The following is a 15,373-nucleotide window of genomic DNA, read 5'->3' as shown; positions in this document are numbered from 1 at the left end:
GTGCGGCATCAAAGGACCACTCTCTAAAAGAGGTGGGCGTTTTCTCAATTAATTTGAATTCTGAGGCTTTCCGTAGTTGAGGGCTACAAATAAGACCCAAAGAAAAGACCCATCTTCACAATGGCATAAGAAAGGTGACTGTGCCATTTGGCTTGTGATGCTAAATGGTCCAAAAGCCTTTGGTGGTGCGATATGGACAAGAAAAATATTAATACACAAACCACATAACACCATTAAAACTCAAAAAACATTTTTTTTCATTTAAAAAAGTATTTAGAACACATAAAACAAGGCAACATTTATTCTTTCTTCTCGTCTTCCGGTGTGGGGTCCGTCGGCGGCTCCTCCACCGTGGCGCTGTTGCTCTCCGAGCCAGTGTTACTATCGCTGGTCCCTTCCTCAGCCAGACTGTCCACCCCCTCCTGCCCGCTCTCCTTGTCCTCAGGAGTAGACGTGCCTTCTTCACCATTCTGCTGGCTTTCCGTTGCTTCTTCAAGGTGTGTCTCCTCTGTAATCACACACGTGTCACTGTCAGTTTCAAGACAAAGATGTATTCTTCTAATTACGCTGACTGTCTCAAGCTGTGCTGTTGAACACGGCAGCCCCTCGCCGCACGTGGTATCAAGCGCCTGAACGAGCCAGTGTAACTGAGGGACTGTTAGCACCTTTGAAACAATTCAGGTTTGAAAATCTACTTCTTAGCTGTAAATTTACAAAAGCTAAACACAGATCAAGTATAGCTGATGAAAATTTAGCTTCTAAATTTAGATGTGCCACAGGTATAAAGCACACATCAGATTCTGAAGCTTTAGGATGAAAAAGAATGGAAAAAAATTAATACTTAAAAATGTTGTTACACATTGAGATATTGTTTAAGATATACTGGGTTAAATGAATAAATATATTATTAATGTTAATTCATTTGTTCTTTACTTTTAAAAAATGTTACAATATTTACAATTACATAGTGACAGTTTATTTCTATTGGACAATGCTGTTCTGTGCTTTGGATTTAATTACTGAGAAAGCACGTATGGAAATGATGTAAGGGCGATATTTTAGGTACTTTGTTAAATGTCATGCTGGGCTGTTTTCTGTAAGAAATTAAGAGCATGAGGTTTTCGCTCTAATAGTCTCAATTTTGTTTTTCCCTTCAGCTAAAAGGATAAAATCTGAGTAAAGACCCATAGACATGCTCTACTCACAAAGGACAGAACAGTGGCGAAGGACAGAGTGTTCTGTCTAGTTGCACAATGAGCAAAGAATCATACTCCATACCCTAATTCTCAAGCTCCTGCTTTAACCACAAGAGCGTACTCATGCTCCAAATTTGTTAAGATAAAAAATACGTTCACGCAAAACAGAAAAAGGCTCAGATAACGAAACTTAATATCTGACTATCTGAAATGCTCATCTGCTGAATGAAATTTTGTAGTAATATCTGGCGAAGCGATCTATATTCCATTAAATGTCTTCCTGATGTCAACTCAGAAGTTGTCAGTTGACTGCCAAGTGTGACTACTGTCCCTGCCCCTTCCTGCAGGATGGTCCCGGGAGCCTTTGGCTGCATTTCCTGAAACAGTTTTAACTTACTCCTGTTTACAAAGGGCACTGGGCAGGCTCAAAATAGCGCCAGAAGGTAAGGTGATCTCAAAATTTCAAGTAATCGATTTAATTGGTATTTTGTGAAAGTTTTACATGTTATTTTGTGCCTTGAGGAATGATTTTAATCAGGAAAATCAGTATGCTTGGAAGTAAGAACTTCTCTTGGATGGGGTCAACAAACCTATTCCATAAAGGCTAGACAGTAAATATTTTGGATTTTGCGGGCCAGGAGTCTTTGCAACGACTCAACTGTACTGTGGCAGCCCCAACGCAGCCACAGATAATACGTAAACACACAGGTAAGGCTATGTTCCGACAAAACTTTATTCACAAAAACAGGTGGCAGGACAAGACTTGGCCTGCAGGGTTTACTTGCCCAACCCTGTTCTAGGACACCAAAGATGCTTGATCCTAAAAGCAACAACCACATATTACGTTTTCGCAATAAAGGTCAAAACACTGAGTGCCAATGCCACATCAAATCCAATACTAAGTGATTTTATGTACGGTTCCTCATTTGTCCTCCGGAACTCACTCTCGGAGGCCGGTACTAGAGTGTCTACGAGTGAGTTTGAGACAGATTAAGTAATTTACCCAGTCATATGCAGCAAGTGGTGAGAGAGTATTAGAGCCAGCTCTGTCTGACTCCAGGGCCAGTATCCTCAACCATTCCCAGCATTTATACTTTATATGCCTAACCCGAAAAATGACAATCCGGACAAATAACCAAGACCCCAGGTAGCCAGACTAAAGACCACTGCCCCACTGCTGTTTTGCTTGGGCATCCACATGTTGTGTGATGTGGAAGGACATGTGTGGATCATACAGAGAACAGCCCTTGACATTGACTTTGCGGTCAACGGGCAGGTTACCTGTCTCCATCGGGATGCTCTCGTCGTCCTTCTTCTCCTCGGTCTTACTAGCAGTTTGCTCCTCCTCAGGAACCATGCTGCTCTGACTGCGTTCAGCTTGCTCTGCTGCCTCCTTCTCTCTTTCCTCCTGCCTTTTACGAGCCTGTTCCTCTGCCTGGGCAATTTCAGCGGCAATTTTTTCCATATCCACTTCTACTTTCAAACCACACAACTAGTCATCAGAAAGAAAGAAAACTCTCTTAGTAATGTTCTTTTCTTAAGATCTCTGAACCAGAGGAATTATTTCAAAAGTGGGTTTTCTTGGCTATGAACTATATACATATATATGGGAGGGGAAAAAAAAAAAACCCCGTGGTTCTAGGTCTTCTCCGAAACTCTTGTGTCTACAGGAAAAGAAAGGTGCTCCAGTGGCTGCGTAACAGCAAGTGCTACGGGAACGGTTGGCGAGGCAATGCTGAAAGCACTGGATTTATATAGAAGGCTTCCAGTTCCCATTTCAAGCTGTCAAACACTAGATTTACTTGTTTTAATACAAAGTCTAGACCATAAGCTACATTTAATGAATACATCTCAATAAAATGGAAACAACTCGTGACTGCATGAGTTTAAATTAAAACACCACGGGGGCTAGGGTATAAGGCCTAGTACATGTGTGGATACTATATGGTATTTTAAACCTATTGAAGTTTTGCCAGAAAATGGGAATAATTTCATAAAGCAAAGACATTACCATTAGAGAGCAAAGTTCACCCTGTTTCAAAGTGAGCAACATTCAATAAAAACACTACTTTGGAAAAAGGAATGAGGAAAAAAGTAACAGTCACAGTGATAAAAAGTACAGTGAACACATTAAATTGATACCCTTTTAAGTTCATTGTTAAATGAATCTGTGCTTTCCAGGAATTTCCTCTTCTTTTCCTGGTGTCGTTCCTCTATTTGGAGAAGTTCAGCTTCTAGTTTTCGCTGAAAGACGAATGATCAGGCTTTATTATTACTGAATTATTTTCTTGAAAGCAAATGTCAAACAGAAAATACATCTCACTTTCTAATGGTCCATGCTTTCTCACAGCGTGACAAAGGTTTTGAATTTTTAAATTAAGTCATTCATTGCACAATATGTCTAGCTAAGATTTTAAAAACATAAAATGCAGCATAGAGGAGTGACTACAATTAACAAGTATATGTTAAAGAATACTGTTTCAGGCCTGAGCAATTTCTTCAGAAAAAAATATTGAAGCAGTAAAGGTTTAGAAGATGTCTTAAAACTCTTCATGCACAAGCCTTACATCGCAAGGATCTGTATTACAGTTTTAGTGACGAACGTATTAAATCTCTGGGAAACCTCCACTTTTTCAAGCCTCTTCCCTGAATCAGGAACAGCTTAGATTGAACACAGAAATATTTAGCTCGAACACTGATGCATGGTACAGATTCCGGCCACTGGGGCTCGGTGACATAGGCCCAATCTATTAGAACAATGCTTTGTGACTTTACCTGATGAACCATTAAGGACTGGACCTGTCGTTTGAGGACCTGCATTCTAGCTGTTGTGACAACTGACCGAACGTCCGGCACCACACTCTCACTAAGGATTTCACTGATGAGGCGGTGGTTTCTCTGGAAACGGGCGGTGGCTGTATGCTTCATTGAAAAGCCATCATCATAATCTGGAATAAACAAGATGTCTGGAAATGAAGTCAGCAGTAACCACGAATGGAGAGAGTAACGTTAACACCTGAACACCAAGGAGCCATAGCTCTCACTGGTCTACCAAAGGGGGCCCTTCCCTGCTCAGCAAGGAGTCTGCTTCTCCCTCTGACCCCTCTCCCCCACGCTCTCTCAAATAACTAACTAACTAACTAAAATCTTCATAACAAAAACCAACCCAAGGGGGCCTTAGGGCATCATGGGAGCACTGGGGGGCAGTCACTTGATAAAAACCATGGGGAGGACATAATGTGTTCATTGGCCAGGGTTCTGGCTATTCTCACGAAATCTTTAAGTGATGTGTGTCTGAGACGGACTTGGCTGAAACACAAATGAGATAAAACCATGTGTCTTCTGGCCTGGAAATCCATCAACAGGAAGGCGGCCTGTTACAGGCAGGCTGCAGTGCTGCTGAATGGTTCACTCTCGTGGTAGTAATTTAAGGCATTTACACCTGAAGACAACACAGGGACTGGACAGTGTCTTTGTCACTATATTACTTTAATACTGAAGTAATGAAAATGCCCACTGCAGAGAAAACATTTTCTCCAGCAATACTGTGTCCCAGACCCTAGACATTTTATTTAATAAAAAAACCCATTAAAGCCTTAAGGTAATTTTATTGGAAAAGAATGTTCACTACCAAACTTTACTTTTAATTTTTGTCAATCTACACATGTACATAGCTGTTAGTGTGTAAAGATATTATGTTGTTTCATTCACTCAAGTTGATACACATATAGCCTGGATCTGGTTTATATGCTTATGTTTAATAGCGATGCAGCAGGGTTTCTCTATCACCTCCACAGCTCTGGACACACCTGCTAACAATCTGTACTATCATTTATTTAGTAGAGTTACTTAAATTAACTCACTTTTTAAAAAAATCTTCCTCTTCAGCAATACACATTAAAATAAAAGTTCCTGGGCACCTGGGTGGCTCTGTCGGTTAAGCATCTGCCCTCGGCTCGGTCATGACCCCAGGGTCCTGGGATCGAGTCCCACACTGGACTCCTTGCTCAATGGGGAGTCTGCTTCTCCCTCTCCCTCTGCTCCTCCACCCCCACTGGTGTTCTCTCTCGCTTACTCTTCTCTCTCAAATAAATTAAAAAATCTTAAAAAAAAAAAAAAAAAGTTCCTCTCCGAACCACCTAATCACCTTAGTGTCCCACCAGAGGTGGAGGGACCATGCTTTAGGAAACTTTGCTAGAGGCCCAAATTGTACTGCTATGTCACAGTTCAGCACCTCCCTTACTTGGTAATTAAGTAGTTCCCAAAACGCTCATCATCATAAACACACAAACTGTTGAGCAAATTACTTTTTGTCTCCCTTCAAGTAATTTCTTTAGGACATACACTTTTGAAATTGAAATTACTGGAATATAGGATATCATTTAAAAAATTCTGTGACCCTCCTTTTTTTTTTTTTTTAAAGATTTTATTTATTTATTCGACAGAGAGAGAGACAGCCAGCGAGAGAAGGAACACAAGCAGGGGGAGTGGGAGAGGAAGAAGCAGGCTCCCAGTGGAAGAGCCTGATGTGGGGCTCGATCCCATAACGGCGGGATCACGCCCTGAGCGGAAGGCAGGCGCTTAACCGCTGTGCCACCCAGGTGCCCCTCTCCTACTTTTTTTAAGAAAGTTTTTCATATTCACACTTAAGATTATACATGGTATATTCATGCTACCTCTATCTAAACTGTATATACTTTTTTGTTTTTTGCTTTCTTCTTTCCACTGGTAGGGAAATCGAGTCTTAGCAATCGGGGCTTGTTTTTCCTTACACTTAGAGCTGTCTGACTTTTTGGGGGTGGGCTTATATTTTCTAGTTATTTTCTAATTAACCAGCTCTTTACTTTACCTCACTCTCTAAAATGCCATTTAAAAACCCCTTCACTGTCCTGCGTGGAAGCTGCGCGTGCCTTCTCTAGGACAGCAGCTGGCAGCTGCCGCACTCACGGCGGGCAGCCCTTCTCTTGGACTGATGCTCACCCTGCCTCACAAACTTTCCTCTTTCTACTCAGTTCTGGGGTGTAAAGTCCAAGGTCTGAAGTCACTCTCACCCTGGCATCTTCATTTTCACCTGTCCTTTCTTACCAGAAGCTTTAAGCTCCTATATTAAACTTATAAAACACAATGGGCCGAAGTCTGAGGAACGGAGAAGAGGATCTTCTTTTGAAGACGGCTCCTGAGTGGATCTCTACGGTCCTGCTCAATGTTCACACTGTCACCTTTTACCTGAAGAAAACTTTAACTGCTTCGACTTGTGGCTTCCATGTTGCTAGTCTTTGTTTATACTCTTCTACTGATCCCTCAGCCTTCCAATTATTCATAAACTGGATCTTCTATTTGTTAGTTCTGTATGGTTTGTTTTTTTTTTTTTTTTTGCATTAATCATGTAATTTTGGTCTGTGTTTGCTAGTCCTTAGCACTGCTGATTCTGTTTAACACTCGGTTTGGTTTCTAGTCCATATTCTATTGTTATTATTTACATTACTCTATGCTTATGAGAATATTTGTCAATATCCCAGTCCATTCTTTTTAAAAACATTTTTCCCCCTCTCCTTTCGGGTATATGTTTATTCATGTTTTTAGGTGGCATTATTGCTTCCTCTCTCCATGGTGTCTTTAAAGTTCTCACAAGCCTCCTCTTTGTTATATTCTGAAATGGGATCTTAAATTATTTTCTTGATGTTTTTGTTGCTTGTAGCCTTTCCCACATCATAGCAGCACACGAGGAAATGTTACTTGTACAGGCGACGTGATTCATGGAGGAGTATGCTCCCAGATGCAGGGGGCGGGCTGAGGCTCCTTACAGCTTCAGACCCTGCCTGGCCGCAGAGACCAGACGTGTAATCTGCACACCTGCAAGCTAGCCGCGGATGCCCATCAGGAAGCTCTATTTGTGTGTGTATATTTGTATGTGTGTATCAAGTGTGTACTGTGTGCATCCCCGTGTTACCATGAGCTACGCTGGATTTCTGAATTAACTGGAAAACAATTTCATAATGCTTCTATCTACTCATTAACTTTCTCCTTTAAGAGCCTTTAATTCAGTAAGTTTAAGAAACCAATAGGAAAACAGGATGTAACTAGAAGGCATTTTAGCTTTTTAAAAGCAGTTGAGGCAAAATTCTGATTGTGACTGAAAAACTTTTCCTGCATTCTGAGTATAAAGATTCTGATAAGCAATACATAGTTTTTGCTATTTCTTGCTCTAACAAGGATATATCTTTTTCTTGTGGGAAATTCATATACAGACCTTAAGATAATTAATCAAAATATTAAAATGGCACTTAAGTATGCTTTGTTTTCCACTTAGGATAGGAAATAAACTTAAGAGATTGCTCGTATTTTAGTTCTCAGAGAAAGCATAAACAAAAGCCCATTTTTTTTTTTTTTTTTTTACCATCTGGATCTTCCGCAGGCTGAATGCTCATGTAGGGCTCTCCTTTCTCCATGCGAGACTGTCTCTGCCGGCTTTCTTCCTCTAAAGCAGCTTCCGCACGACTTTTTGCATTTATGTAAGCAAGGTATGCGGGGGAATTATGATAGGCCTTCATAGATTCATTGTACTCTATCTGAAATTCAAATGTTTTTCAGTTTTATGATTAACATATTGCAGGTTATACAAATACCTTTATCTCATCTGAATATCTAAAGACGTAATTATCTCCTTTTCACAGACAAGGAATCTGAAGCCTAGAGAGATTGACTTGACCCAGCTAGACAGAGACAGTATAGCCTCAGCTGATTAGATCTTTTGTTTCTTTCACCAACAACAAGCAAATTTTATGCACTTTATATCGTCTCCATCCCACTGTGGTCCCCACTCTACCTTTTCTGCTTCGTACTCGTTTAAATATTCTTGTTTTTCTTCATCAGTGAGATCTCGCCACATGCCACCAATAATCTTGCCAATCTCCCACAACTTTAGGTCAGGGTTGGAAGCTTTTACTTGGTCCCAGACCTTAAAAAGGAAACAGGAAATCTCAGTATGGATGCCTAAAAATATAGACCTTTAAAAATACTTTTTAGTATGGTGACTAACATAATATAATAAAAAAATATTTAAAAAAATATTTTTTAATATAGAAACTTTTAAACATAAGCAAAAGCAGAAGGAATAGTATCAAATCCCTATGTTCTCATTAGCCTGCTGCAACAATTATCAATAGCTGGCCAATCTCATTTCCTTTGCTGGATTAATCCATGGCACATCTCAAGACACCTCCAATCACTGTTGACAGTTAAGATGAGCTAACCCAATAACATAGTCTCTGCCTCTCTAAAAGTTCACAGAATTTAGAAGGAAAGTGGTTAATCTGCATAACACATCAGACCACATCATCAAATACGTGTATAATAACTGTGACCAAAAATTTCTAAATAGTGGTGAAAACAGTAAACGCTCTAGCTATTAATAAAGATATTCGCTCTATTTGTTACTTTAAGAGAATACAGGCTCATCACCAAACCAAACCAAACCATGACGGAAAATTCAAGAAGTGTGAAGAAAATGAAAATTACCATAAGCTTACTGTGTAGAGATAACCACTGCCTTCTAGGCCTTTCTTTCTTCAAACTAACATACTGTTGCTATTGTTTTTATAAAAAATAAGATACTAATACGCGTAGACCTAGATGCCTTTTTTCACTTCCCATTTTTCTCATGTCACTGAATTTCTCCAAAGGGCTACATAACACGGTCTTACGGATTTACACCATTTATTTAAATCATGTGCTTCTTGCTGGATTTTAGTTCTGGCATTCTGAAATCAGAACTAAGTTCTTTAAAAACTGCAATTCCTGATCATTTCCTCTGACTGTGCACAGAAGCACCAGCTACGCCGTTATGAAATCGGACGTAAAGCGAAGCAGCCGAGAGAGCGCCGCTCAGCTGCTCCGGCGCCCGGCACCTACCTTTCTGCTGTACCTCATGTAGGGCATCAGCGGCTTATCTGGTGGCTTTGGGGGTTTTGGAATCGTAATACCAGAGGATGCCTACAAAAGAGTTAGATACGTTCATTACTCGATTGCAAGTAGCTCACCAGCAAAATGAAAAGAGAGTCCCTTAAAAAATTCTAATGCGCCTTTCTTCTACTCGTCCATGGATACAAGATTCTTATATTTTCTCCACTGAAAATAGCTATCACTGCAAATTCAGAAATGTTCACATCAAAAGAAAATAAAGAACACGACTTCAGGTACATACTTTTAAAATATTTTACTCAGCAGTTTTTTGCTACTGCTTTGGCAACCTGGCTGTAAGAACAAATGAAGTATTACATAATAATCCATACATTGAAAATATATGGTTACATATCACATGTCCCACCTTTAGGACATAACCTAGCACCCTTTCATTGTGCTTAATTTACCATTACACATACAGTCAACACTTGATTATCTGCCCGAGTCCGGGCTCCTTCAGCACTTACCACTCTCACACTGTCTGCGGGGGACTCTGTATCTACTTGTACTATTTCAGGAACGCACGGCACCCCTACATAAACAAGACCCCTCCAAAAACTACCTTCTAGGTTCAAAACAGAAAACAGAAAATCTTATTTCCTCTATCAGGACTAGAGATATTATTTTGCTTAAGGTTCTAGGTCCATATCTAGTGGCTTTGGATAAAGGGGATCAAAAAGTATAAAGTCATGCCATCTCCTGTCCTTAGTCCTAATAATAATGTAGGAGTGAACAAGTTTACCAAGAACAGAGAAATGGCAGACACAGGGTCCAGTTAGGTTATTTCTGAGGCCTTATATTGATTAAAATTTTTTGGTTTTGTGGGGAGAAAGAAAAATGAAAACAAAAGGAGGGAAGACTCAAAGTATTTTTTAAAAGGTAAAGAAAAAGGTGGGATAGAGGGGAAAAAAAAAGGCAAAGAAAAAGATGAGACTGGTTCTTTCGATGGGCTAAGATCTAGGTAAGAGATACCAGACAGCGTCTGTGGGCACCTCAGATAACTCCAATCCATGGGCGCCCATTTCTGAGCTTAGTTTCATCTTAACATATATGACTACATTTCATCAAGGACCCAGAACAAATTAATCATGGCTGAATCACATTTATTTTCCCCCAATTTCTAGGAGACAACGATATTGATTCTTGGGGGGGAAGAGGTGCTGGCTTCACTCTAATTATCAAAAGACAGGGACCAGCAAATCCTTTTAAGGAGACTAAGAGACATTTTGTTTCCCTGCCCTTCAGCTGCTGCTGTGATAAAACCCTGGACAAACTCCTCCCTTCTGGGTTGAGACACCAATTATAACCTCATCCAAGGGCTCAGAGATTAGTGTGTCTGCCCCATTCCACTGCTTTCAAACAATGCTTCCTCCTATGACAAGGGTCTTCCTCCATCCCTATATACTTTCAGTAACTCTGCTTCTTCATACATGAAATTGTTAGGGAGCATACCACCTCTGAAGCAGTATTTTCTCTCTTCTTTCCACTCCTCCCATATATTCACCCATACCATACCTCATGCTGGTGCCCATGCAGACAGACCCTGTTTTGTTTTGTTTTGTTTTGAGCAGGCATTGGGCAATGGAGTGAAGTAAGCCACAAGGGACAGATAATGTCAACAGCAATGGTATGAACAGCCAATAAGAGAAGATCTGTCTCAAGGTCTGCCGCTCTTTCAAGGAGGGGTGAGGGAACTCCTACGAGGCTGACCTTCCATCATGGGTTCAGAGCAAGATACACAAAGGTCTGATTTTCATAAGTAAAGTTACTAGAAAGCATTTCCAACTTATATTCAACACGAACCTTTCAGAGTCCCATGAAGTGGGTTACAAATAAAGTTGGAATTGTGCCAATAATTGAAGTTGGTAGATCACCACTAACAAATTTTCTTGAGAGATAAAGAACTCTAAAATGTCTATGTTTAAATATAATGCATTAAAACACGTTAAAAACAAATCATAGTAATATATGCTCTACTTTTTAAAGAACCACATTTGAAAACATTAATGGATTTGCTTATTCCTCCTCCTTTCTTCCAAAGGCAGGTATCCAAATTGTCTACATATTGAGGCTGTATTTTCATTATTTGAATGAAATGAGGCTATCTTTCATTGACTAGTCAATTTACAAATACAAACAAAACAAAAACCCAAAAGAATAACCACAAAGTTTAATTCTAGCTGGTTTTCAGGACACTGAAGATTTACATCACTAAACACCCCTAATTTTTTACTATCTCAGCAGACATCTTTCTACATCTTAAACATTACTCCTTACCAAAAAAAAAAAAAAAAAAAAAAAAAAAGCAGTTTGCACTTGAAGACACTTTAACCTTGTTTTGATAAGAGTCCATTAGACATTAGAAACTGCTTTCCTGTACTCCTCTGGCTTGAGGAGTGAGAGCTGCTGGCGCCTTTACTAACTGGCCCAGGGTTTATGTCTTTGGAGGGACTGGTGCCTTTCTTAGCAGTTTCTTTCCTTGTTTCTATCAGGAAAGCTACCTCTAGCAGCAACTGTCCCTCTTTACAGTTTTCTGCTTCTAACTGGCCATGAGTAGGGGCAACGTAAGTAACTATGCTTAGCTAAGTTAAAACTGTGCTTATATAAGAGTAATTCCTGGGAATCGCCTATGAATAAAGGTCATGATTTTGTGAAATTTATTTTGGCCACTCAAGAGATTTTGTTGTTGTTTCTTCTGATTTTCCGCTTTCTCTGGTAGAGTTTTCTTCTAGAATGGAATTCCCATTACAGCACAGACATAAGCCATTTTTAACACTTTGTCTCCAACTGTTTTCACACATGGACTTAAGAGAATGTTAAGCACCGTCAGAAAGGACTGACTAGGAATGAATTCCACCTCACAGCTGTTGCAGGTGCTCCAAAATGTTTCAACACGCTGTACAGAGTCTCAAAACTATCCAAGTGTACTACAGTCAGGAGGGAAACCAGATGTTCTGTAGAGCCATCTGGAAGCTACTCGAGAGGGTTTCACAGACTCATTCCTTCAAATCACTTAATTAAGGCTATTTGCAAACAATAATACCAAATAGGAGCCAAAACGAAAAAAACAAAAGGTAACACATCATGGGGGTCATCTTAAAATAAAACACTTTTATAATGGTCAAAATCATATCCATTAAGTCCTAACAAAGCTTAAGTTAGATATATAAAAAAAAAGTTGTGTAAAACTTTAGGCATAAGTAATTTTCTCAGACAGCAATTCCGTGATCTAAAACGTGAAGGGGCTGGGATTAACAGAGGCTAAAAGCCTTCAGTTTCTAGGACCCTTCAGGGTAAGTCTACACAGCAGTTTGATTACACTTCTGTCTGGTACTGAGAGGACCATAATGCCAAGAAAACCACCACAAAGAACCAAAACACCAAATTTTTCACGCCCAACAACCCTCCTGTACTAATCTACCCCAAAGCTAGTGCCCGCTCCAAATGCTAGGTTTGAACATCCCTGAGAGGGAATGAGGAGAAACAGATATTGAGCCCTGAGACAGTGGGTGACCTTTCCTTTTCCTACTGAATAATCTCTCTTTATTAACAGAGAATTCCCACAGATACATCCAAGTTAGGAACAAAATGCTTATACAAACTGAAATACAAATGATTCTACTAATACAGTTATCACCATTTCTATTCCATTAACGTAGATAATCAAGAGCTGACTGTATAGAGCTATTAAAAGGTAACCATTCTCTTGTTCACGCCTCATGAATAATTTTCTGCGTTAACATGAATGATCCAAAATTGATTCTGCTCCTTGTTTAAATGAAAATGTTCTTTAATCACTGGATAACCTTGCCACCCATTATGCTTGTGAAACACATTTAGGCCAGGGAAAAACACGTACCGATGTACATAAAAATTGTATGCATTGTGAAATGCATACATACACACACTTTGTCAAAATTCTTTTCAGATACCATGAAATATGCATGGCACATAAAACTTGATATGCTTATGAAGTACAAATTATGCAGGAACAATGAAAAATTTAGACAAACAAAACCTATCAAGCTAAGCAATATGCTTACCAAGATAGACATATAGTTTGATAGTTACAAGCTTTTTGCTCTAGCTTGACTACAGGGTGAGAGGGCTCTTTTGAAGTCACATTAATCATTTATGAATTATTTATGAATATAGCAAACAAAAACCAAGTATTAAAAAGCTTACAGCCATTCTGGGTTGTATGAATTCTCACCAATGCCATATTCCAATGTATGTAGATATTTGGCTTTTGGATTTATTTTTATTTATTTTTGGTAAATCATTTTTACATTTATTTCTTTGCTACTTAAGCTTCCTTGAATATAGTTTAAGATGATTCTAAAATAAAAATCTGAACTATATCACCCAACTTTGGGTATCTTAGGTTGATCATTTAAACGAAACAGCCTCAGTTTCAGAAATCACACCCCCTGCCCTATAGATTATACAAGCACTTTTAGTTGTAGGTAGCTAGTTTGGCATGTCAAATTAATTTCATTCAACTTGCATTCTGCAATTCTCTGAAGTTACATTAAATCTTTTTTTTCTTTTTAACTGGAGAGAAATGAATCTCAGAAAGTCAACTATTAAATCCAAAAGACAAATAATTATGTGTAGCAGCTCAAGCTGGTAGGCCAGCCGAAAAAAGCCTAGGTCCATACACCGGGCTTTTATTAAGAGACTGAGTTCTTGAGCCTGATGCCAATTACCTTACATGAAAGATACTCTTTATCTCAAAAAGGGCATTTTAACCATAAGAAATTCTAGGTTTATCTACATATAGTGTAAGCAGTAAGTGCGCAGGGCTTTAGCTCTACCAACCACCAAACAGAATGGATTCTTCTTTTCTTCTACATACATATCCAGATTTCACTATATATTTTTCTTTCCAGTGTAAGATTGTACAACGAATGTTTAAAATAGTAAAAAAGCCAGGTTAAAAAAAAAATTTTTTTTTTAAATGGCTGTGCTGATGATTCAAAAGGACCTAACTCTGGAGGCATTTCTGGTCAAATCCAGTTGTCTGCCGGATGCTGTAATAGTTGATTCTCCTACCGTGACCCGGCTGTTGGTGCCCGGGTTCCCTCCCAGCCTGTAGTTGTTGTAGGCGAGATGACTGTATGGATTGTATCCCACAAACCCTGGTGTGCTGGGCATTTGCTGATGGAAACAAATGAGACAAAAACACGAATGAGAAATGAGCTCAAACGAGGAAAACACAGAAATGAAAAATGATCTGCATATGGCATGCAAAAGCAACCGGAATTTAAACAAGCAATGATGTGTTGCAATTGTTTTTTCTTTCATTGAGAAACCAGTCTGCAAGTGTTTTTTTTTTTTTTTCTTTCTTCCCTTTCTTTCTCTTTGCAGGGGCCAGTTGTGTTTGCTGTCAGTGTGAAGGTGTGTGCTTGTTTTTTCGGAATAAGCAATACACTGAAGTGTCTCAGACACTCCGTATTCCTTGACGGTCAATAATATGATGTAACAACTTAGTAATAGATGTCTGAGATAGGAAGGCCTGAAATGTGATAAACTAGCAGTCTGAAACACTTTACATGCAAAACAAAACGTGATTTACTTGACAGTTATGTAGATGCCGCCAATGTATTTATCTACTAAAAACAAATAAAAACAAGAAATGGATTGTTTTCAGAGACAATTTTAAATCATTCTATTTAATGTGAGAAATGAAAAGATACTCCAATCAGGAAGCCAGAGTTGTCAGTAGAAAAGAACATATGTGGGATTCAATGGGTGTCACATACATGATTTCAAAACAAAGACTTGTAAGAAATGCATGGATTTCATTCGGGGGTGCTATCTGATCTTTTAAACCCAGTCACTCTTTTTTTAAGGCTTTCTCTTCCATCTCTTCTTTGATCCATCGTCCACAGGTCAATCATGAACACTTTCTGCATTTAGTTTTAATGTGAACTGCTTTTCTAGTTGACAGACTTGAACTTTCTTTTTTCCTCTAGTTTCTTGATAGCTCTGACCCTTTCAAAACACAACTGCTCACTGCAGCAATGGAATTTTTGGGTTTCGTGAATTATGTGTTGATGTAATCACCAACGGGCTCTTACATAGCAGTGCCCTCATGGTTAATACAATGACATCCAATGTTCATGAGAATCAAGGTATAATGCATAAAAAGGATGTAGCACAGAGAAACCAAAAGTAGGGTATCTTACCTAATGAAACGCAATCAAGACAAC

General features: G+C 39.1%; 1 protein-coding gene across 1 annotated transcript in view; it reads right to left on the bottom strand.

The window, feature by feature from the left end:
- Positions 1 to 233: 233 nt before the first annotated feature.
- SMARCE1 (SWI/SNF related, matrix associated, actin dependent regulator of chromatin, subfamily e, member 1) overlaps positions 234 to 15,373 on the bottom strand; it is a 21,685-nt gene continuing 6,545 nt past the window's right edge. The window contains exons 4-11 of the mRNA XM_026512882.4: positions 14,214 to 14,318; positions 9,108 to 9,188; positions 8,023 to 8,154; positions 7,594 to 7,765; positions 3,972 to 4,144; positions 3,339 to 3,440; positions 2,478 to 2,688; positions 234 to 508 (exon numbers count right to left, since the gene is read on the bottom strand). Of these exons, the coding sequence (XP_026368667.1) occupies positions 300 to 508; positions 2,478 to 2,688; positions 3,339 to 3,440; positions 3,972 to 4,144; positions 7,594 to 7,765; positions 8,023 to 8,154; positions 9,108 to 9,188; positions 14,214 to 14,318 (1,185 nt within the window). The 3' untranslated portion in view covers positions 234 to 299. The remainder of the gene's footprint in view (positions 509 to 2,477; positions 2,689 to 3,338; positions 3,441 to 3,971; positions 4,145 to 7,593; positions 7,766 to 8,022; positions 8,155 to 9,107; positions 9,189 to 14,213; positions 14,319 to 15,373) is intronic.

The sequence above is a fragment of the Ursus arctos genome, unplaced genomic scaffold (genome assembly GCF_023065955.2).
Source record: "Ursus arctos isolate Adak ecotype North America unplaced genomic scaffold, UrsArc2.0 scaffold_24, whole genome shotgun sequence".
In the NCBI taxonomy this organism is placed as follows: Eukaryota; Metazoa; Chordata; class Mammalia; order Carnivora; family Ursidae; genus Ursus; species Ursus arctos.
This window is presented reverse-complemented; position numbering and strand designations above follow the sequence as displayed.